This window comes from Podarcis pityusensis, assembly GCF_964106645.2.
Source record: "Podarcis pityusensis genome assembly, chromosome: 10".
NCBI lineage: Eukaryota > Metazoa > Chordata > Lepidosauria > Squamata > Lacertidae > Podarcis > Podarcis pityusensis.
Genome location: NC_138035.1, coordinates 74465749 through 74491283, shown reverse-complemented (window position 1 = coordinate 74491283; position 25535 = coordinate 74465749). Strand labels below are relative to the sequence as shown.

General features: G+C 43.9%; 1 protein-coding gene across 1 annotated transcript in view; it reads left to right on the top strand.

The window, feature by feature from the left end:
- CAMK1D (calcium/calmodulin dependent protein kinase ID) overlaps positions 1–25535 on the top strand; it is a 241532-nt gene that overhangs the window by 95922 nt on the left and 120075 nt on the right. The window contains exon 2 of the mRNA XM_081023853.1: positions 19501–19632. Coding sequence (XP_080879979.1) covers positions 19501–19632 — 132 coding nt within the window. The remainder of the gene's footprint in view (positions 1–19500; positions 19633–25535) is intronic.

The following is a 25535-nucleotide window of genomic DNA, read 5'->3' as shown; positions in this document are numbered from 1 at the left end:
GGGAAGTAATAGTGCCACTGTATTCTGCTCTGGTCAGACCTCACCTGGAGTACTGTGTCCAGTTCTGGGCACCACAGTTCAAGAAGGACATTGACAAACTGGAACGTGTCCCGAGGAGGGCAACCAAAATGGTCAAAGGCCTGGAAACGATGCCTTATGAGGAACGGCTAAGGGAGCTGGGCATGTTTAGCCTGGAGAAGAGGAGGTTAAGGGGTGATATGATAGCCATGTTCAAATATATAAAAGGATGTCACATAGAGGAGGGAGAAAGGTTGTTTTCTGCTGCTCCAGAGAAGCGGACACGGAGCAATGGATCCAAACTACAAGAAAGAAGATTCCACCTAAACATTAGGAAGAACTTCCTGACAGTAAGAGCTGTTCGACAGTGGAATTTGCTGCCAAGGAGTGTGGTGGAGTCTCCTTCTTTGGAGGTCTTTAAGCAGAGGCTTGACAACCATATGTCAGGAGTGCTCTGATGGTGTTTCCTGCTTGGCAGGGGGTTGGACTCGATGGCCCTTGTGGTCTCTTCCAACTCTGTGATTCTATGATTCTATGATTTCTGTCAGATAGTGGGACAGACTGCCTCTGGAGGTGATGGGCTCTCCTTCACTGGAGGTATTTTAAGCAGAGGCTGGATGACCATCTGTTAGGGATGCTGTCATTGATCCAGGGATAACGCACTGATCCTGAAAGTGGCTGAGACCTGGGTATATGTTATGGTTGCTGCTTTATGTCCTCCTAAGTGGACTTCTCTGCCCTTGAGTTGAACTTAGACTTGGACCAAGTCCTGACAGTTCCTGTCCTCCTAACAATATTTAATTAGTTTCTGATAACATGGTCCAGTGAGTGCTGCCATGTATCCAGATCACATTTTATACTCAGTTAAAAAACTAATACTTTGATTGTGCCTTTATCTATGTGACACGGAAAAGCATCATCAGCTATCTGAGCAAAGTGGATTTGGAAGACATAGATACGAAAATGAACGAAAATGTTTAGAATTAAACAGACAAAGTGGTGCACATGAGTAGGTTTAATGGCAAAGACCAATACTGGTTGTATGAGGTTTGAAAAAGTTAGTTTGAGGCTGCACTATATTAGAAATGGCTAACAGTGCAGTTCTGTACACACTTACCTAGGGCTAAGTTTTAAGGGACTTCTATCTGTGCTGTGAAGACTGACTGCTTTTTACAATATGTTTTGTACTCAGTTATTCCTGTGTACAATTCCTGACTACAAAATATATGTGGATCACATCAGTTGTGAATTGGCAAAACTGTGTGGATTATGGCTTTTAAAATATAGATGTAAGTGGCAACTAGGAGAGATTTGGCTTCTCTACCCTCCCTCCTGTATTTTGGTGGAAATATAGATGGACGCACACTTCATAATGGATGTGATGCACAATGTGCTGCATTTAGGTATTCAGAAGAATATGCTTTTAGAGTTTCATATCAGCCTTTATTTGACAAAGAACACAAAACCGTGATCTTTTCAAAGAGAAGAGAAATTTGTGGGGATAAATTCAAAGTCCTAAATGGATGGATGCATGCATGTCAGAAATCCCTTGAGATGTTTTATTAATATACTGCCTTTTACACAAAACATTTCCCGTAACAGCATTTTATAGAGGAAAACAAATGATCCTATTTTCCTTTCCTTGTTCTGTTTGCCATATCCTGTCATGAGTTTCAATGTTTCAGATCAGTCAGAGGCAAACCACAGAAGAGATTGCCAAAATAGAAGAACTGAGATTATATTATTTTTTTATTTTACTTTATTCGTAGTCTCTTGGCATTTCATAGCAAAGTACATGTAAATAAATATATGGTACCCTCATATCATATCCTAGAAGTTCAATTCCTAACATACCTGGGGAATAAGCAATCACAGTTGTTGCAAAAAATGTGGTTTTTGAAAGCCTGACTTAATTAGTGATGTAGTGCCAAACATAAAACAATAAAATATTTCCCTGCAATAATTAAGGTTGTTTCCTCCATGCGGAAAAGAAACTTGCTGGACACCATTGCTCAAAAATCTTGTTCCTGCATAAAGGAGATCTCTGGCTGCAGTTCAACAACCAGATGGGTACAGAAAAGACAAGCAAGAGGAGACAAGAGGCGCATAAAATGATGTCTGCTGTTTAGAAAGTGGATAGAGAAAAGTCGTTCTCCTTCCCTCATAACATTAGAACTTGGGGACATCTAACAAAACTGAATGTTGGAAGAACCAAGACAGACAAAGGGAAGTACTTCTTCACGTGGTTATGGAATTTGCTCCCATAAGAAGTAGTGAAGTCCACCAAACTGGATGGCTTTAAAATGGATAAGACTGCAAGAGCTATTATGTTCTGTCCTCTGTTGGAGGCAGTAAGCCCCTGAATACCAAGGGGGAATCACAAGGGGGAATAGTGCTTTTGTACTTCTTGTGAACTTCCTATGGGCATCTAGTTGGCCACTGTAAGAACAGGATGCTGAACTAGATGAGTCATGAGACTGATCCACCAGCCTCTTCTTATGCTCTTACAGACAAAGAACCTGGCCCATGTGCCAGATCTGGCCTGGTACAGGTCCCAATTTGGCCCAAAAGGCAGGTTTCCCCAAACCATCATATGCAACATCAGGTGTAGGGCAGTCAGAGGGCAGAGTGGATTGTCTGCACAACCCCTTTGGCCATGGGGAATTTGGTCATTCATCCAATTCCCGCAGAAAACAGGGTTGAAGTTGCCGCACATCAGCTGATTGGCTGCAATAGCATAGCATAACAGGTAAGTCTCTAAGATGGAAGACCAGGCAGTGCCAAACTGACATATGGGCTGCAGGGGCTCATAATCTAGAGGGGCCTCGGCCTCTTGCAAAAAATAAAATAAAAAACAGATTTTACTATCTAGGTCCAGTTGCTTAGTAACATTAAACACCTGACGTAGGAGTTTATGACTGTATAACACTTACACAAGTGTGTACTTATTGTTTAGTAAAGTCCATGGAGGCCTTAAAGCTACTCAGAATCAAATGAAAAATAAGCAGCGTTCTACTTTCATTGAACAGATAAAGAAGAGAATGAGGTTTTGCTTCTCATGATCAGATGCTACTAAGTTTGGGCTCCCAAGGTCTCCCAGCCCATGGCTTCCAGTTGCTTTAGTCAGGGCCTGGGACCAGAGCTGTGTAAAACAGATACAGAGGGTTGTTGTTGTTGTTTAGTCGTTTAGTCGTGTCCGCCTCTTGTGACTCCCTGGACCAGAGCACACCAGGCGCTCCTGTCTTCCACTGCCTCCCGCAATTTAGTCAAACTCATGTTGGTAGCTTTGAGAACACTGTCCCACCATCTCATCCTCTGTCATCCCCTTCTCCTTGTGCCCTCCATCTTTCCCAGCATCAGGGTCTTTTCCAGGGAGTCTTCTCTTCTCATGAGGCGGCCAAAGTATTGGAACCTCAGCTTCACGATCTGTCCTTTCAGTGAGCACTCAGGGCTGATTACCTTAAGAATGGAGAGGTTTGATCTTCTTGCAGTCCATGGGACTCTCAAGAGTCTCCTCCAGCTCCATAATTCAAAAGCATCAATTCTTCGGCAGTTAGCCCTCTTTATGGTCCAGCTCTCACTTCCATACATCACTACCGGGAAAACCATAGCTTTTACTATACGGACCTTTGTTGGCAAGGTGATGTCTCTGCTTTTTAAGATGCTGTCTAGGTTTGTCATACAGAGGTTATGTCTCCTCATTTGTTGGGGGAGATGTCTGACAGCTGTGCTGCTACTAAAGGCAATGGAAAGACACACTTTCACATTGACACGGAAGCAAAGCTTCTCTCATCCCAGAAAGTGGAGATTTGGCCTCTTCCCTTCTGACAGCCCCAGCAACCTAGCATGGCGAGGTTCTCCCTTCCTCACCTGTCCCTGACTGAACCCATCATAATGAGAAATATTTAGCTTGCATTAAAGAGAATCTCTTCCCTTACAGTATTTTTTTAAAAAAAATATTTTGTATCATATCTTGATGTTCAGATTGAACAAGTAGCGTAAGAAAAACTCTATCATATTAATCAGATATGGATGAATCACACTCAGTGGGTGATAGCCAACATATTATTTTCATTTTTCGGCTTGGTTCCCATGAAAGTGCCCCGTGTTACAAGTGACAATCCATGTTGGCAACATGTGTTAACGTAATTAATAGTTTCACATGTAAACTGATAATTGCAACTCTTGTGCGAGTTGTATAATATGTGAGCTCTCTCTTGCTTGTGCTGGTACCATTCATAGAATCATAGAATCATAGAGTTGGAAGAGACCACAAGGGCCATCGAGTCCAAGCCCCTGCCAAGCAGGAAACACCATCAGAGCACTCCTGACATATGGTTGTCAAGCCTCTGCTTAAAGACCTCCAAAGAAGGAGACTCCACCACACTCCTTGGCAGCAAATTCCACTGTCGAACAGCTCTTACTGTCAGGAAGTTCTTCCTAATGTTGAGGTGGAATCTTCTTCCTTGTAGTTTGGATCCATTGCTCCGTGTCCGCTTCTCTGGAGCAGCAGAAAACAACCTTTCTCCCTCCTCTATGTGACATCCTTTTATATATTTGAACATGGCTATCCTATCACCCCTTAACCTCCTCTTCTCCAGGCTAAACTTGCCCAGCTCCCTTAGCCGTTCCTCATAAGGCATCGTTTCCAGGCCTTTGACCATTTTGGTTGCCCTCCTCTGGACACGTTCCTGTTTGTCAGTGTCCTTCTTGAACTGTGGTGCCCAGAACTGGACACAGTACTCCAGGTGAGGTCTGACCAGAGCAGAATACAGTGGCACTATTACTTCCCTTGATCTAGATGCTATACTCCTATTGATGAGGCCCAGAATTGCATTGGCTTGTTTAGCTGCCACGTCACACTGTTGGCTCATGTCAAGTTTGTGGTCAACCAAGACTCCTAGATCCTTTTCACATGTACTGCTCTCAAGCCAGGTGTCCCCCATCTTGTATTTGTGCCTCTCATTTTTTTTTGCCCAAGTGCAATACTTTACATTTCTCCCTGTTAAAATTCATCTTGTTTGTTCAATTAAACATAGAAGGAGCTTCTAGGAATCCAGGCCTCACTCAGGTAGAGACACAGAGACCTCAACCCTTTTGACCCTCACAATAACAAATACAGATAAAAATTGTGATGTTAACTGTCATTCTATGTTAATTTGCTAGAATGTGATAGACTGAATATGGCAGAACAGCTACTAGAATGGTCATCTTGTAACCATATCCAGAGGGATGGTTTATGTTGGTCAAACAACAGGATCTTATGGTACCCTTAACAATGAACACATTTGTTATGGCATAAGCTTTTGTGGAGGATTGTTCTCTTCATTGGATTCGTAAAGTGTTATCTTTGGTTGCGAGTAGATACATGCCTGGGGTGGGAGATTGTAAGCAGTGAGGTCAGAGGGGAAATTACGTACAAAGAGTACGGACAGTTAAAAATCAGGCCACTTTTCAGGCTGAGGGAGCCAGTGTTTGTCCACAGACAGCTTTCCGGGTCATGTGGCCAGCATGACTAAACTACTTCTGGCACAACGGGACACCGTGATGGAAACCAGAGCGCACAGAAACACTGTTTACCTTCCCGCCACAGTGGTACCTATTTATCTCCTTGTGCTGCTGTGCTTTTGAACTGCTAGGTAGGCAGGAGCTGGGACAGAGCAACGGAAGCTCACCCCGTGGCGGGGATTCGAACTGCCGACCTTCCCATCAGCACTTGACCAGTAGAAGAGAGTGATACGAGCAGATACTCATTTCCTGGGTCTGTGTGACTGGGGAAATTGTGCCTTGTATTAAAAGTGTAAAGGTAGCCAACATGGTGCTGTCCAGATGTGGTTGGCCTCCAACTTCCACCAGCCCCAGCCAGCATGGCCAGTTGTCAGGGGTGATGGGAGTTGTAGTCCAGCAATATCTGGAAGGCACCATGTTGGCTACCCACTACAAGTAGTGTCATGTTTACAAAATTGCACAGGGGACTCTGATGGTGCCATTTACTTGGTTGTCACATTTGATCCCACCCTTCCTGAAAGGAACTTGTGTACATATATTTTATATTCACAACAGCTCTAGGGTGAAGTAGTGACTGATAGGCCATTCAGTAGGCTTTGTGGCTAAGCAGGGATTTTAAATGCTGATCTTCCAGCAAATCTTGTGACCTACCCGCTACAGTCTATTGACAATGATCAGATTAATAAGCATGCTCCATGCCTCAAATTTCAAAGAAGACAGCAAACAATGGAATTTAAGAGAAATTATTTTCCTGTGTATATTCCTGAGGCTAGGCATTTATCAGATTTAAAAGAGCAGTGTGTATTTGTGTGACTTATAGGAATATGCAAAATCTTTGTAGTTGCCAGAAAGTGTACCAGTATAAAGTTTTAAATATTAAATAAACCCATAGTAGACTTAACTCCCAGAAGGAATGGCACAGAAAGGAGTAGTCCTCCTCCTTCATTCTAAGCATGTGGTCACAAGCTATAGTCATGCAATATTGAGAAAATGTCTTCTGTACATGCTCAGAGGTACTTTTCTTTTCTTATCCAATATTACTTAACCTAGTGGCATGGCCACAACATTTGCAGAAGTTACACTAAATGCGCCTGGCTAAAGGAGGTGGAATGGGATGATAAGACCAACTATTCCCCCCCCACCCCAGCTATCTAAGTAACCCTATTGCTTTTTCGGCAGGGTTGTTTCATTTTGGACTAGTCTGCTTTCGTACATCCTTATGTAGCTTTTTATCACTAGTGAGAATCAAACTGGAATATCAGAAGCTCTTTCAACTCTGTTTAACTATGTAACTCAGAAACAATCTAAACAAAACCATTTGGTCTTTCATCATCTTATACCGCAGTGATCTCATTTTCATCTTAGAAAAAGAACCCCCTGCCCCTTAATGCATCTAATGTGAACCATATTGAATCCAATTTTAAGCCCTTGAGGATAGAAAGAGATGCTGCTGATACTGGCTTCTCTCGCCTTCCTTCCCTGCTTCTCAGATGAGCGTAGAACTTGTTGAAAATAAAAACTGGAATGCTAATGATGGCCGTTTAAGCCTCCTTATTTGTCCAGAAAATAAGTACATTCCGGGTGGTATGGGAAGTGCTAACATTTTCTCTCTGGCTTTTTACTATGTCTAAGCAGTGACTTACCGGTAGTTGGTGAGATATTGTTGTACATACACTGTTAGCTGTACCAAGTGAACTGAGACCCTGGCTTGCTTAGCTTGCTATTTGATGACGACAACAGGCATTTCCATAATTGTCCATTACTAAAGTCTTTATTTAAACAGCCCATGGTGGAAGGCATAGGCATATCAACTTGCAGCAGATGATGTTGGATTCCCAACTCCCACCAGCCCCAGCCAGCATGGCCAGTGGTCAGGGATGATGGAAGTTGTCGTTCAACAACATCTGGGTGGCACCGTGTTCACCACCTCTGCCGTACAGGGTGGGAGCGGAAAAAAGCAGCGTATTGTTATCACTTTGTGGGGCTCAGATGGGTAGGCTGTATTCCTATGCCTCCTTCTAACTCCTGGATCCAGCATGCATTCAGTTCCTGGAACAGCCAGGCTACCTTTCTGGTAAAGTAAGGACCCTCTAAGTATGGGCCATTAAGGTAACAAAGGAAGTGGGTCTATGCCAGACAGCAAATGGGTGGGCCTCCCTCCCTCTATTCACTGGTTGTTTTTCATTTTTATTTAGTAATTTTAATACCACCCTTTATCTGTAGATCTGAGGGCAGTTCCCAGCATAAAAATGCAAGGTAAAAACACAAAATACATAATAAAAACAAGAACAAAAACAACAGAGTTAGGAGGAGAAAGGGCAGAGTTGGGAGTTAAGTGAACTAGAAGGTAGAAGCAAGGCTGCAGGCTGGGAAGCCAGGGAGTCAGAGCCATGCCTGGTTTTTGCTGGAATCCCAGGCTGTGGCTCTTGGGGTGTGAATGCTGTGAGCTCCTCCATTCTAGGCTCAGCTTGTATATATGCGTAAATAAACCTAAAGCCTAAAGATTCAGCAGTCTCCACTGTTCCTCATTCTGAGGAAACATGAACCCTGGGCAAGTGCCTGGGATCCCTGGAATGTCGCACCACTTGGAGAATGGGGTGGTCTTCAACAGTATGTAGTTCTGCCAGAAATGAAAGCAGTTCTGGGTTAGGGAGCTGGTGACCTAGGACATCTCTCTCCCCCCCCCCCCCCCAGGTTGGGCCTTCGTAGTTTTACGGTGTAATCCTATGCATGTCTGCTTAGAAGAAATATCCATTGAGTTAAATGGGCCTTACTCCCAGATAATGGGGTATCAGATTACAGCCTCAGCCGCATGAACACAAAATTGTATTCTAATTCAGAATGCTGCTCACAATCTAATTGGAAACAAGGAGAAGCGTGACAGGCGTTGCTGTTACTGTTCTGCATTTGCAGTATGCATAAAACAAGCAAATGAGAAGCATTCATAGAAGGCTTCCTTTCTCGAAATAGTTTGTGTATGTCACATGGATCTCCTAGGAGACCCATATTCCTGTTTTGGGAATACACTGAAATTGCACATGAGATAAAATTAAACCGTAGTTACTATCCAAGTTTCTACCAGGGCTTCTTTCTTTCCTCAGTGGAAACATTTCCTAAAGTGTCATAGCTAATAGGTTTCCTGAAAGGCCTGGTGAACCTACTTCGGCTAAGCAAAAGGATGCAGTCCAGACCTGCAGTCCAGGCTCAGGTGTCCAGGGCTTCAGCCTCGAATGCCATCCCCATCCCAAGCCTTCATTTAGCCATAGCATGACCAGTGCAGATGGCGAACAGGGGCCCTATGCCTAGTTGTCTGCTGAAAGGGGGAAGCTTGATAGGGTCCCGAATATAGGACCCCTGGGCTCCATGACACCCTCAGCCAGCCACCCCTGACCCCCCCCAAAAAAAATTCTTTTAAAATTGAAGGATTTAAGCCTCATCATCATCAATCTTTATTACGGTCCAGAGACCCAACAAATCATTACAAAGCAATGCACAATTCATACAGCCTACCTCCAGGTTAAGCAAGCATTTTGTTCAGAATATAGGGATCATTGGTTCTTGCAACCACCGATAAAAACTTTGCTACTGCTAACGTTCCAACATTTGTCCGGTCTTCCAATAGGAACCTGACACAGTGAGCCTCTGATTTTCCCAGGAAAGGTACCAGCAAGGGTAGTATCAGTTCAGCCCTGGCCTGCTCATATTTTGCACAGTGCAACAAAATATGTTTTATGGAATCGATGTCTTGAGCACACGAGCAAAGTCTGTCCTGGTAGGGAACTTCTCTCAACCTGCCATCCAACACTGCAGAAGGAAAGACGTTTAGTCTGGCTTTGGTGAAAAGCCTTCGATAATTTGGTACTGTCAGGTTTTTAATGTAAGATGTTAAGTTAAAGACATGCCCATATTGTACTCCTACTGCCAGCGGACTACAGACTGCATGTGATCGAGATCACAAGTCACTGTGTGCATTATCCCATAATCTTTGCTTTAATGTCTTTAGGGCGCCTTCATAACCCAGGTAATACAGTTGAGGGGGGTGACAGACCAATAGAGGTGGCTTTTTTAGCCATGGTTTTCTGCCATTTGCTGACGAATTCCTCATTGGTCAGGTGTTGGTACAAACCCTTCCCTACATCAAACACTGAAATCCTGAGCCAATGTTTTAGGGCAGCCCACCACGCTTTAGTTGAAATTGGGCATTCACCAGCTTCTAACAGAAGTACGGAGTTGGGGGCACAGTTGGGTACTGCAGCAGAGATCGTAGAAATTTTGCCTGAAAGCCATCTAGCTTTGGCAGGTCCCCATTATGCCAGATTTAAGCTTTTATTCCTGTGGAGCAGCCTGGTTATATAATGTCACATGGTTGCTACCTCTTTGGGAGTGGAGATTGGTACTGGGGTGGAGCCTTTGGATAGCTAGGAAGAGACAGAGCAATGGACACCCAGGAAAATGGGAAGATAATAATAAAAAATTGTTATTGTTATTGCTATTATCATCAAAAGCCTGAAAGGCAGGGCCTTTAAATTAGGGGATATGGAGGACATTGTGTTCTGTGGTGGTTAATTTTTTCTTCGTTTGGTAATTTTTGTTTTAACAAGAAGTTGTGATTATTAGTGGGTGGGGGATACAAAAAATAAATGAACATTTTGAGTACAAATATTTAAGACAAATAATTGCACCCAGCTGGATAGGTCTTAAACGGAATGTGAACAAGCCAATTAGCATTCTCTGACCATGTGAAGAAGACGAGTGTTTCAAAAATAAAATAAAAATTGTACCTCTCAACTAGTTAATGAGACACAGCAGTTCTGTATATTTTCCTTGGGTTATGCAGTCATACAGCCTTTAATTAGGAGAATTTGCCTGACTACTGGGGTTACTATTTGAAGGTGTGTGTGTGTGTGAGAGAGAGAGAGAGAGAGAGAGAGAGAGAAAACAGGATCCTAGCCTGTCAAACATGCATCACAATTAAGTATTCAGAACTTCTTCTTTAGACAAAGAGAAACTTTGGGTTGGGAGAAGGTTTATTTATTAAATTTATAGCTTGCCTTTCAGTTGGGGGCAAAACTGGATGCAATGTGTGGCTTGGATGACCCATTTTAACATATTTGCTTAATTTACTGCAACAGCCCGATACACACACCTACTAGGAGTGACAGGATTTTTCTTCAGAGGAAACTTGCATAGCATTGCTGTGTGTACACACTTAATAAAGGTAAAGGGACCCCTGACCATTGTCAGTGTCCTTCTTGAACTGTGGTGCCCAGAACTGGACACAGTACTCCAGGTGAGGTCTGACCAGAGCAGAATACAGTGGCACTATTACTTCCCTTGATCTAGATGCTATACTCCTATTGATGCAGCCCAGAATTGCATTGGCTTTTTGAGCTGCCGCGTCACACTGTTGGCTCATGTCAAGTTTGTGGTCAACCAAGACTCCTAGATCCTTTTCACATGTACTGACTCAGCATCAGTGATGCATATGATGATTTCTGGATAATGCCCAGAAGGAGCAGTGGCGGACAGTGAGGGGGCGACTTTGACAGCTGGAGGTTGAGGTGTGAATGCTGTCGATGGCTCTCCTCAAGTGCAGGGTTGCTTAGTGGGATAACACTTGCCTGATGTCACACCCGTGCAGCTCTACTTCTACTTTGTGGCACTGAAAGGGTGAGAACTCATTTCCCTCGATTGCACACAACACTTGCACCAGTTTTGCCCAGCGAGCTATCTCAGTACTATACTGCCCTTAAGTGCACAATTGAGAGAAAGGCTCTCCGTCAAGCGCTTGTCTTCATTTGATTTCAGGGGAACTAAGGCAGGCCTCCCATGCAGGATTGTGTCCACAGACATCTATTTTTAACACAAACTCCAGCTTTAATTAGTGTTCTGGAACATATTTTCAAATCACAGGAGACAAGGTAAAGTCACAAACTAATTTAGGGCCTGAAATTTCTGACTGCCTGTGACAAAAACAAGCACAACACTAATATGATACTGTAACTGGTAAGACAGCTACAAAAGGAGTTAGTTGTACATTTAAAAATAAATTACTTCTAAATATATGTAAACAGCCTCTGGTTTGGTACTCTTACATGTTATTGCTGTCAAGAGAATGTATTGCAGAGGGGATTAAAAATCAAAATCAGGGAATCTAAACAATGGGTTTGGAAGTTAGTGGGAAGGCGCATGCTGTCTGTGTGTTCCGGTCCCTAGCGCTTCCAGTTTGAAAAGATCTTGGTTGTAGGGCTGCCAGAGACTTGGACAGCTGCAGCCATGAGGAGTGGGCTATACAGTGGTATCTCGTCGAGCGTCCGGGATCCATTTCAGAGCCTGGGATGCTCAACAAAAAAGACGCTCGATAGAGTGTCACTCTGCGTGTGCGCGTGGAGCGGTTTTGCGCTTCTGCGCATGCGTGAGGTGGCAAACCCAGAAGTAACCCATTCTGGTACTTTTGGGTTTGCTGCGGACGTCCGCCGAAATGGACAGTCGAGGAGGCGGACATTCACGGAGGTATGACTGTCCGGCTAGAGGCACTTGTGGTTTGACTCATCACAAAGCAGCTTTGTGTGGTTTCTGATGACACTGTGGCTTCTGAAATATTCACAACCTCATTCTCTGAATCTTTATGTAGCCTAATAAGCATTATCCAAGCACATGAGGAGGGAGCTGTGTGTGCCTATGCTTAGGCCACTGGTTCCCAAACTGTGTGCCAGCAAGTAGGGCTGACATGTACCTTAAAGGATAAAGCCGCCCCCTCTTTTGCATCCTCCCCTCCATGCCCTCCACAGCTACAAGGCTGTGTGTGAGTGTGCACCATTGGTGCGCTCAGTCTTTCAATATGTAGGCAGTGACGACATTCTGAGGGAGCAAGGGTGCACTGGAATCCCCTCATGGATTCTGGACCACAGCTGACAGGCAGGTGTGAGGGAATCCCAGAACCATCGCAGCTTCCTAGAATCCCACAATCCCATCCCTTTGCCCTGACTGTCCAGGCAAGAAGGTGCGTGGGGTGATGGAGGGCAACTACGAGGCTGCCTGAACGTGCAAAAAGAATGCCTGCCCAGTGTTTTAAGGGTTGGTTTGCAAAGGTGAGGTGTAAGTATCAGTATCACCTGTAGGTTTTTCATTTTTTCTTCCATCAACGCCGGTGGTCTACATGACTCACCTGCATTGCATCACCCAACTTCAGCTGTCCATGATTCATCCACACACTGAATAATAGCATAGACAACTAGCAAGACTTCTCTGAACTGCAATCTGAGAAAGCATTTTAAAATGTCTAATATTTTTAATATTTCTGAAATGAGTAATTTTTTAATATAATTTAAGCCTAATTTGATGTACTCATATTTGTATGTAATACTCAATTTTTAATTTTTTTGAATATTTTTTTTGCTAGGTCTTTTTTCCTTACATGTCAGCATTTAATGTTCTACTGAATGTAAATTCTTTTTTTTATTATTCCCAATAGCCAATTTTCATAACTTCAAATTCAAATATCCCAAAATTAAAACAAGTCTGCACTTTTGGAAAAACCTCTATAATAACCAATATTATTTTAATTTTTAAGATGAACAACTTTGTTTCATTAATTTTTTCTATTACAGCTAAGGATTGTAGGAAAGTTGTACAAAATGGCTACCCAGTAGCCATTTCCTCCCCATGATGCCCAAAACACGTAAAATTTTCATTACAAGGAATAAAAAAACCATAAATTTCATTCTTTGTTGAGAAAGAGCATGTCTTTGCAATAATTTTCAACATCAAAAACTTTTGGTTACATCATGCCCACATGCTGTAAATTCAGGTTTTCTTAAACCTAGTTTTTCCACCCAAAAAACTAGGCTACAAGTGCATTTATAAAAAATAAAAAAAAAGGCATTTATAAAATCTTTTATGCTGGTGTATTTTTTTCTGAAATCCTCATCGTTTTATTGAGCTCTGTGTAAAATTTGTAAGAGATCTGATCATTGGTAATGGAGAAAATAAATAAAATGTACACAAAGGTATCTTGTCCCGAGGGTCTCAAGAGGGACAGACAACAGAGTTTTAACGGAATTTTGAAGTCTATAAAATTAAAACCGCTTGAGATAGAGGGGGGAAATTTAGGGGATTTCTTTCAACCATAAGGGAAGGGTGTGCACCAAATTTCATCAACATTCGAGATGGAGGGTGGCATGACCTCGTTGAAATGACGTGGAATAACCCTGCCGCATTCTGGATTAGTTGTAGTTTCTGGGTCACCTTCAAAGGTAGGCCCACATAGAGAGCATTGCAGTAGTCCAAGCAGGAGATAACCAGAGCATGCACCCCTCTGGCCAGACAGTCCATGGGCAGGGAGGGTCTCTTATTTGTGGGGTGCCAAATAATAAGGTTCCATTTCCAGGATTTTGTATACCTGGCATTTCAAGACTTTGGCTGGTGACTACTAGCTAATGAACATATCCAAGTTGCTTGGGCAGTGAGTGGGTGGAAACAGTTGGAATATATCTAGAAAAAGATGAACAAATCCTGACTGAGGAAGCTTCCTGGGAAATCTGAAGTGATTATATGATGGAGGAATAAATTAAGTCTGCTTTATAGTCTATCACCATCTATCGGTGTGCTTGCCAATTCCCCCATGTTTAACTTTCATATTTTGTATGCAAGCAAGTTGGAATAATACCTTATAGATAGCACATTCCCCTGGTCTTTCCGTGTGCTAAACCAACCCTCATAAATGCTCGCCACTCTGAATCCAGGGAATGGCTATAATAGCTTTATATCTGGAAGAAAAAGAAGTTCCAAGAAAATTGTTACTGGTGGTTGGAATCAGTGTGACTGTGGGATACTGTGCCTCTTGGCAGATCCAGACCAGAACAGTAGTGCCCTTTTCCAGGGGTGGGTGGGAACAAGACAAACTCAGCAGGTGAAACTGGGGACAGACTTTTTAATATACCTTGTATAACATTGGGTTAGAATACCAAAATCCAGAAAAATTACCTTAGGGTCTGATTTTTGCCTAGGCATTGCCACCTGGCTATCCTAAATTCATAAACTGGTTCACAAAAGTAAGGATGACAACTTTTTACTGGCCTTGTGCAGCCTAATTCTCAGAAATGCTATAGAAGAGCTTTTTAAAAAGTTGAGCTCACTTGCCACAATGCTGTGAAATGTACAGGATTACAGTACCTAAAAGGGCAATTGCCTGGGAGATCCTGCATAAGCTGCCCCAAAGGGGAAGCAGAGCAGAAGAGTGATTAATATACCGCAGTTCTAAATAGAGAGAGAGTAAGTGATACCAGAATCACAGCCGTTCTGACTTTTGTGTGACAGGTGAAAGTGGCATTTCCAGACTAAGAAAGCTTTTTACATAGCTTACCCCTTAGAATTTTGCAAGTTTCTGTTTAATTGTCTTTTGCCCATTCAAAGTCATGCCATCAGCAGCTCGAAGTGACCTGGTTAGAAAAACCCCTTCCTAATTAAGGTGAGGGTAAAGTGAGTGACACGCCATCTTCCCTGCTATTTGTTGGATAGTCTCATGATCTGCAGAGATGTAAGACCACATCTTTTAACTGGAGGCAATTTCTGGAACCCAATGAAATAGTGCTTATTTATTATAGGCTGTAATAATAGTACAATTGTATTTGTAGGTACTTCTTAATTTTCTGTGACAAAATTTTATCAAAGCTCTGTGTGGTCTAAGCCTATTGTGCTGGTCCCGGGGGGTTACCATGTGGAGTGGTCCGAGTCCAGTCCGAGGTCGAGGGTGTGGTATGGAGGCTGTCCATCAAGGCTGAAGCGGGGTCCAAGGCAGGGAGTCGGGTGAGGTCAGGAACTCTGGCAGAAGAGCAGGACAGGGTGCCGGCAGGAATAGGTTACCAACAATGTTGCTCCCACAACCTGGGACTGGGCTGGCTGGCCATTATCTCCTCTGAGGCCTAGGGCGGCCCCAGTCCACAGGTGACTTGCCTCTCCTGGCCTGGAGGCGAGCACTCCTCCTGCGAGAACTTAGTTCCCTCCGCCTCTCTGCCCTGAGCCTCTGCAGCTCAGGAGAGGCTGGAGGGTTACTGGACCCAGAGGCAACCTCAGCTTCCCCTGAGTGGGCTGGGAGTAAAGCACCTGCAGGCAATGGGTCCTCCATCACCTCAGGAGCCAGAGCAGACTCAGCTGGTGCCTGCACCTGAGGATCCAGCACAGGTGAGGACCCTTCGGGCTCAGGCCCCAGCCCCGGCTCAGCTGGTCCTCTGAATCCCATTCCCAGGCCATCACACCTATGCACACTTAATCAGAAATCTCACTGAACTCGGTAGGACTTTTTGCTAAGTCAAACTGTGTATAGGCTGCAGTCCTAAGCCCCCTTGCTAGAGACTTTGTCCCACTGAACTTAGCTTACTTCTGAAGAAACATCCTTGACTGACAGAAAAGGTGGAAAATGTTGCTGGTTATTTTATTTGCACAATCTTACTGATATGCAGTTATAATGTATGTGATGTGTTCTGACGTATTCCTGATACTAGAAACAAATAATCTGAACTACAGTTCCTGCTGGTGTGAATGGAAGAGTTATTTACTTAATCACCACTCTTCTTATTTCCTTCCTTGATTCAGTCAGGCACTCGCTCACTGGGTGATTCATTCAAGCCAACACTTCCAAGGAAGCAATTGTGAAAGTGCAACCTTTCATTGTGTCACTAACTCTGCTAACTCAGAAGGGGGAAGCTCTGTCAAGAAAGGAAAATCCCTTAGAAACTGTCACATACACAAATAGGTTTTAAGAAAAGGGTGTAAAAAAGTTGTTTGCTAAATAATGAGATAGAGAAAAAACATAAAGTTGGTGTAGTGGTTCTAGGGGTTGCTCGTGCGTAAGCCGGTGCAAACACCTGGCTGGGTTGCCTGAGTGAACCTTTTCTGTCCGGACAGCCACTCACCTGTGGCTGTCTCAATCGCTGGCAGAATCCGTCAGTGGGCGTTTCTTAAACTTCTTCCAGCAAAGAAGCTCTTTGACGCCTAGTCTCCTCCTACTCTCTCTGCGCGAAAGCCTTATGCACAAGGAGAGTGTAGGCAGCGGAGGACCTCTACTCTCCCCGCTGGTCCCCGGCAAGGAGTCATGGGACCACCTCGCCGCTTCCCCCATCTGCCCCCCTTCTCCACTGGTGCTACACTGATTCTCTTCCCCAGAAGATGGGCTGCCTCTCCCAATCCCGGGACGCTCTCTGGAATCCCTCTGGATCTTGCTCTCTCCCTCCGGCACTGATGGCAGTTCCCTGACAGTTGGTGTGGGGTTTTTTTAGTTAAAAAAAGGCTTCAGTGCAATATATCACTTTCACACAAATAACTACCATATTTTTTGCTCTATAAGACGCACTTTTCCCCTCCTAAAAAGTAAGGGGAAATCTGTGTGCGTCTTATGGAGCAAATGCAGGCGGGAGGCTCTGCTCAGCGCTCCCTTTAAAGAGCCGTGTGGAACGTGTGTGCAGTTCTTGGGGGCTTTTCCCCGAGGATGGAGAAGGGCTGCCCTAGCTGCACGCAGCTTCTCCTTAGCCACGCGCACACTGGGGAGGGGGAGCCTTAGCTGTGTGCAGCCTCTCCCGGGCAGGGGGGTGAAGGCTCCCCCTGCCCGGGAGAGGCTGCGTGCGGCTATCCCATAAGCCAGGACAGCAAGCGGGATCACTGAGCTGTGATCCCGCTTGCTGTCCTGGCTTCTGGGATTCAGAATATTTTTTTTCCTTGTTTTCCTCTTCCCAAAACTAGGTGCATCTTATGGTCTGGTGCGTCTTATAGAGCAAAAAATATGGCAATTAATGGCAATTAATGGTAATAATAATGTATTAATGGCAATGATTTTAACCAGTTTGTGCAACTGCAGGTTGAATTGTGCACCTGAGAGTCATGGACTGTGATAGGAGTCATGTAAGAGTAAGAGAAACTGTTGTTAAGTGAAAAGACAAATTTCTTTACTTTCAGGCTATCGTGTGTGGTTCAAATCACTGATGCTGGTATATAAGGCTGGGCCTGAGCCAGGACAACAGGCACTGTCCTATAGTCCAGGAGTGCCAAAAAGTCCCAGACAGTGATATGCCTTATATAAGGTGGTTTGGCAGTGTTCACTAGCATTGTAAATGTGCTGTAGTGCTGAACAAGACTTGAATAAATTCCCATGTAAAGGTGTGCTAACTGTCTCTCTCACGCTCTGCTTCTGCACCTAAGTGTTAATCAGAAGAAAATGGGAATGTGTGAGGTTCTAGAATACACTTCTGAATGACACACTGCACCAAATGTAATATACTGTAAATTGGCTGCAGAATGTCATGCTTGGGTTCTGCTTCATGGCAGCAATTTAGCAACACTTATTTGTGAGTAAGCCCCACTGAATTTCCAAGTAAAAATGGAACAGGGGTAAAACTGCATATGCAGCAAAGTGTTGGGAGAGGATAATTTCAAGTGGAACAGCAGGATCAGTGTGGTGGGGGCTGAAGCCTTCCTTCCCCTCTGCTTTCCACTCTGCAATCCATATTGGGAAACCCAGCCAGATGGGTGGGGTATGAATGAATGAATAAAATTTTATCTAGACCATGTGGGCTTATTTCTGGTTTTGAGTTTAATGGGGAGAAAAGGGGCCTGGGGGGGTGGTGGTTGCAGCAGATGCAGAAAGTGTTTGGCATCTCCCCGCCCCCCCCTGCTATGCATCAACCACTATGTTATGTAGTTTCATCCTGGCTCACATTGAGTTCATTTGGATTTCTGTATACACTGTTAAGGCTGCCTGATAGATATATTTATTTTACCCTCGCTCTGTAGCTCGAAAATGCTCCTAGAGCAGCTTTCAAATAATCAGACTGGTATGGATGTATGACACATAAGGGATTGAGAGAGAGGAAGGGATAGACTACAAGGCTTTCCATGCTGCTAGTCAATTTGATTAATATTCCCTCTGAATACCAGTTGTTGGCTCTCATGAGCAGAAGACTGTTACTGCTCTCATGCTCTGCATGTTGGCTTCCTGTGGATATTGCCTGGCCGCTGTGGGAACAGAACGCTCCTTGGTCCGATCCACACAGCCTCTAGCTCTTCTTGATAGACTCCTGTAATAACCAGCTGGAATGGAAAGAGTTCAAGGAGAGGAGGAGCCACAGCTTCCTGGCCTGTCACCTGAGCTGATGTCAAGGCTCTGCAGTCCCACCTGGTAGAACAGCTGCCTCTACTGTAGGTGAGGCAGGAACCTGGTGAATGGAGCTAAAATGTGCTTAACCTTTTTTGAGCATTACTTCTGAGGGAAGTGAAAACTACAGTTAGAAGCTAAGGCTATTGTACTCGAATTGGCAGTGGTCTAAGTTTGTCCATATTCTTTTCCTGAGTGGTGTCCTGTGGTCTCCTTCGGGCAGGGGGTCTCCTGAGCTTGAGGTTTTGCAGTATTGCATGAAGGACCCTTGATCCTGTAGGCAGAGTTGCACAGCCACATTCGTCCCAGCCATATTCCATTTGCAATCACAACAGATTCATACAATGCCTTGTATGGGAGACCAGTGGAACATCTCAGGTGTGTACTGCACTGGTGCAACATGAAAACTCATATTGCTGCACTGCTTTGAGAGCCTTTGTACAGTGGTACCTCAGGTTACAGACGCTTCAGGTTACAGACTCCGCTAACCCAGAAATATTACCTTGGGTTAAGAACTTTGCTTCAGGATGAGAACAGAAGTAGTGTGGCGGCGGCGGCGTGACAGCAGCGGGAGGCCCCATTAGCTAAAGTGGTGTCTCAGGTTAAGAACAGTTTCAGGTTAAGAACAGACCTCCGGAACAAATTAAGTACATAACCAGAGGTACCACTGTATTTGGTCCCATCCATTTAAAGAAAAGAAAAAAGGCATAAAGAAAAAAGGGTATGAAAGTTGTTGTTTTTTAAATAGTAATTGCCATTTATTTCCATTGCAATATAGTACCTCCCAAGAGAAAACAAATCTGAAATGCATATTTTATTTTATTTTTCAGTGGTGCATTTTCTGAAGTAGTTTTGGCTGAAAACAGGACTACTAGAAAACTATTTGCAGTCAAGTGCATCCCAAAGAAAGCCCTGAAAGGGAAGGAAAGCAGCATTGAGAATGAAATTGCAGTTCTGAGAAAGTAAGTATGAAACGTGTTCTTCCATTATGGTTGCCAGAACAGACATCTGGGATTGTCCTCTGGGCTACTTTATTGGGATCAAGACGGGGCAGCATGCCAGGATTCAGTTCAGATTTGAAATTGGGAATAAACTGAGCTGTTTTCCAACTTATTTATTTTTTTGGAAAATAGCTTGTTTTGCTGAGCCCAGTTTCAAGTCAAAGTGGGGTCACCATGGCTTGTCCACCACTAGTTCAGATAATGTAATTTGCAGTTTTCCAACAATGCCTAAATAAAACCCAGCCAGATGGGCAGGGTATAAATAATAAAATTATTATTGTTGTGGTTTTTATTATGTGAAGCCATGGCATAAAGGTAAAGGGACCCCTGACCATTAGGTGCAGTTGTGACTGACTTTGGGGTTGCAGTGCTCATCTTGCTTTCTTGGCCGAGGGAGCCGGCGTACAGCTTCTGGGTCATGTGGCCAGCAGGACTAAGCCGCTTCTGGCGAACCAGAGCAGTGCACGGAAACGCCGTTTACCTTCCCGCCGGAGTGGGACTTTGCACTTTGACGTGCTTTCGAACTGCTAGGTTGGCAGGAGCTGGGACCCAGCAACGGGAGCTCACCCCGTCGTGGGAATTCGAACCGCCGACCTTCTGATTCACAAGCCCTAGGCTCTGTGGTTTAAGCCACAGCGCCACCCGCGTCCCATGACGCATGTGTGTGTGTAAAAGCCACCATTGTGAATTACCAAATGTATTTAGTTTCTTTTTTGCACTCACAGCAAGATTATGTCTTAGCCTGCCTGAACAATAAATATACATTTTGGAATATAATATAAAGGATCATATGTGCCTAAGAATGAATAATGTCAACACCTGTGCAAAGTGCCATAATGGTGAAGCTCCACTGAAATGTAGGGTTTTTTGGTCATGTTCTTAAGGGCCCTTTGGCCAATGGCTGTAAAGATCTTCAGCTTTATAACAATTTCTTGAACTTCTTTTCCCAAAGTGTGACTCGGTAGAGGAGTACATAGAGATGTGATAGAAGACCAGGCAACGTCCTCCATCACCTCCTCAGACTAGCCCTCTCCTAAAATTAGTTGTTGAGTGCACCCGCATTTATTGCTGCCCTATTATTTCCTTTCCCCCCACACTCCTTCTGCAATGTTTTCCTACAGCTAAGAGCTAGACATACAGGTGCCAGGCCTGTCTGCATAGCAGAAGCACTTTTCAACATGTGTTGCTAAATTTATACACATAGGTATGTAGGTATCTTCCTGCTTTCGTAGGATTGCACATTGCCTACAATGTTCAGCTACACTGGCGGGCTGAGCATTGCACTAAATGCCTCATTTCTAAATAAAAACTCTTTAACTCCTGCCTGGATAATGTGAATGATTAGATTTTTATTATTCTAGGAGTATGTGACTGCATACAGTGCTGAATGCTGGCAGGCATTTGTAACATACATTTCACTGAGCCTCGAGTCTCTAATTTCAGATCAGAATCTGTGCTATTGTAATTTAAGTAGGTCGGTTACTTAAATGGAAAATATGAGATGCTATGCCCTACAATGGAGATGGGGAGAAAAACTTTGAAGCAGCCGATCTGTATCTAGGGCTGAATGCATGCATGCTCTGGTTGCATGCTCATCTGTGAGCAAGAGCGCTACATAATTTGCAGTGCAGCTTGAGTCAGTGGTAAGATGTTGAGTGTGCAGCTGCTCCATGTGTTCTGTGCTACAGATATGCGCTGGTGCAGTCAGAGCATCAGTCGATAAGGGGGATTTCCCAGGATGGCATTCTCTAAGGGCTTGTCCACACCTACCTTTCACACTCTGCTTTCCAGGAACAGGTCTGTGCTTTAAAGCGCTCTTTTTTCCGCCCTGGAGGTTTCCTCGTGAAAACCTGCTCTTTAAAGCTGAAGTACAACAGATGGCAACTGGGGTTTCCATTTGCTCTGATTCTGGGAATGTGATGGTAGATCTAGGCTATTGTCTTTTTGTATTGTTTTCCAGTTGTTTTCTTTGGTGTTTTTAATTTGCATGCATTAATTTGTTGTAAGATGCCTTAGCTCAATATATTGGATCCACAAGGTATTTCTGTTATTAATTTTAAGTCTTTGTGCATTTTTAATTCTTAATAGAGTTGGACAGCCCCCACCCTGTATCACTTTTCTGAATCTTATTACACCATAAATAATCCAGTTTCACCTGTTTCCACAGAGAAACTGAAGTGAATCTGTTGAAATTAAAAGGGACATTCATCAGATAAAGTAATAGAAAGCCGCTTCAGGCTCTTTTAGTCCAATATGAAACTAGACAGGAGTAATAAATAAACCATGTTTAAGACAACAGAGATATACATGATACTTAATATTGTGGAGACCTGAGAAGTGTGTATGCAAATACTAAACGCTCAAATAGGAAGGAAGCAGTTGGAGCCCACTATGCCTGTCAGTCACAAGGCTTTGTGCAATGCCTTGCTATACTGATCTTTTCTCCTATTAACTTAACAATGAATAGGGTCATTTACTTCCCAACTTAATGTGGGTTACTGAAAATATAAATCAATTATTGTAATGTGTATGTGTTTGTTTAAATATTATCACAAGCAAGATCCAAGGGTTCAAATCCACACTTCTATTTATTTTGGGAGAGAGATTGTGTGTACCTGATAATATCAGGCTGATATCCAAACCCTGATATTTCAAATAATAATAATAATAATTTAATATTTTTTTATTTATACCCCACCCATCTGGCTGGGTTTCCCCAGCCGCTCTGGGCGGCTTTCAACAGAACATTAAAATTAAATCAAATAAGAATCCCCATGCATAATAACTGTGCACGGGTAAGGCTTCTTCGTGTGATTGGGAGTCCTTATCACAGTGAACCCTGTGTACCTGGGGTGGAGAATCTGTGGCCTCCTGTTCCCTCAGCCCCAGCCCACTAGAGCCAATGGTCAGGGATGATCTGGAGGGCCACAGGTTCCCTGCCCCTATTATCTGTTTGCCTCCCTTGCCAAGAATGCACAAGCAAGCCCAGCAGACTCTGCCCACTCCTAGGTGTTCCCGCTTGCTTGTCCAGTCCTGTGGCTTAGGAAGGTAAAAGGTAAAGGTAAAGGACCCCTGGACGGTTAAGTCCACTCAAAGGCGACTATGGGGTTGTGGCGCTCATCTCGCTTTCAGGCCGAGGGAGCCGGCATTTGTCCACAGACAGCTTTCCGAGTCATGTGGCCAGCATGTCTAAACCGCTTCTGGCGCACAGACAATTGCCAGAGCACACAGAAATGTTGTTTACCTTCCTGCCACAGCGGTATCTATTTATCTACCTGCACTGGCATGCTTTCAAACTGGTTGGCAGGAGCTGGGACAGAGCAGTGGGAGCTCACCCCATCGCAGGGATTCGAACTGCCAACCTTCCGATCAGCAAGCCCAAGAGGCTCAGTGGTTTAGACCACAGCGCCATCCGCTTAGGAAGACCATCATACAAATGACTGTGCCTGCCCTGCTCTTTGAAAAGGAAGCTTGGGGACATGTCAAGTATTGGGACAATGGTTTAGCTTCTGCCTAGCCATGTATTCTAGAGCTCTGCTGTGATTTCTGAATGGTGTAACCTGATCTGTGTTGGGGTGCTGTAGTGATTTTTGCAATAAAGCCTTTAATAATAATTGAGCTGAAAGTTTCAGTACAAGTGGGAGCCAAGACACAAGAAGTGATTGACAAAAACTCCTGGTTTTGCTGCTTCCCTGTGGCTGCAATGAGAGGAAGGTTGTCATTGCACTTGATGGACCACAATACATCTTGGCTGGTCACAAATTGTTTTGTTTGGGTCAGCTGTGGACAAAGGAATCCTGAAACTGTTTACAGTCTATAATTATGCCATTTACAAGCACACTGATGATTATATAAAACTCCTTGTCAAGAAACTCTGAGACTGTTGTATTGACTAATGGCTTACCTGGAAGCTTGCTAAAACTTGGCTGGATTGCAGAGCCTGCTCAGTCAATTGCATTCCAGGGATAGTTTTTGGCTTTCTATGAGTCTCGGATACACGTGTAGACTCCTTTCTCTCCACTAAGAGGAGTGGAGAGAATTGGAATGTACTGTGTATTTGAAACAAATAGAATCTTTCATTAGCTCTAGTTGCCTGAAAGACTTATATGGGTGTTTTGTGTATGGGTGGTAAGGTAAAGGTAAAGGACCCCTGACAGTTAAGTCCAGTTGTGAACCACTCTGGGGTTGTGGCGCTCATCTTGCTTTACTGGCCGAGGAAGCCGACATTTGTCCGCAGACAGTTTTCCCGGGTCATGTGGCCAGCATGACTAAGCCGCTTCTGATGAAACCAGAGCAGCGCACGGAAATGCCGTTTACCTTCCTGTTGGAGCGGTACCTATTTATCTGCTTGCACTTTTGAACTACTAGGTTGGCAGGAACTGGGACCGAGCAACGGGAGCTCACCCCTTCGCGGGGATTCGAACCGCCGACCTTCCAATTGGCAAGCTCTAGGCTCAGTGGTTTAGACCACAGCGCCACCTGCGTCCCTGTATGGGTGGTAGTGCACTGCATATCTATTTTCTTTGCATTGTGGAATGAAGTTCCCATATGCTTTATACAGTACACGGGATCATTAAATAGAAACAGGAAGCTGACCAAATCTCCTAGAATGCAAGGCTTTCCATTTCTTTTGCAATTTTTCCATAGTGTAAGATGAAAAGCAAGATGGGTACCGGACCCCATAGTTGAATTTGACTTGACTTAATCTTCCAGGGGTCATTTACCTTTTCCTTTACATTAGCTAGGTAGTTTACTGACCAAGATTTGTGCATTCTATGATTTTTGCATACCTTTTGAATTCTCTGACTAAATGTTATGTAGCATTCCAGATGTGTATGAACATCTCACAAGCTTTATGTCTCCATGACAACATCTACTGTATTCACCGAAGAGAGGTTCCTATCTATGCTTCTTTGAAGGGAAGGAGAGTCCCATTCATTTTATAAATAACTGGCAACTACTTTGTCAAACAAGGAGGATCACCATCTCTCTCTCTCTCTCTCTCTCTCTCTCACGAAAAAGGGTTTACCCGTTTCTTTGCCAGGCTGGTGTGGGAATGTTTTTCCCCTAAGGGAAATGAGCAAAACAACTTCCATGGAATTTGTTTCTCAGAATGATGGTGAGTGAGGAAACATTGGTTGAATGTTTGACGTTGCCAAGTAACTTACTAGTGTTAGGGTGCAGCTGTCAGATTGAGTTTAGAGTTCCAAGTTATAAGAAGCTGACGTTGTGTCGTCGTTGCCTCCAGCTTCACTGTTGAACAAACTGCTTAAGTACTGATCTGTAATTGGATTGTTACAACGGTTGCAAATTTCACCTGGACAACAATGACTACAATTCAGCTGAAAGTTAAGCACTCTTAACCTTTTATTTCACTCTCATTTGAATTATGGTTGATGCCTATACAACTAATAATATTCAGAGCCCAAAGGGGTGGGGTAGAGCTGCTGTGTCTCCCAGACAAAAATATATGAACCCCCAACTCACTTTGAGGACTCCTGCTTGGAAGAAACATTTGAGAAATGTTGGAATGATCTAAATCGTAAGTATAGTGACATTTCTCAAGTGGGATTCTTGCACATCCCCTTGCTGGTACCCAGAGAAAATACTAAAGCAGCCTGTTGGAAATGTTGTGGGCGTCAGCTGCACATTTGGTCGTGGCATTTCACCTTTCCAGAATGGGCAGGATACCAACATTTATATGACATATACATGGAAGGTGCTTCTTTTCCTTCCAAATGAAAGTATGAGCAGTATGAGTTTACTTAAACCCTGATTAGCATTTGGCAGGACCAGTGGGAGCCACATAAAGTTGCTCAGACACTGGAGCCGTCTTGCAAACCACCACCACCCCCCTCCACCCG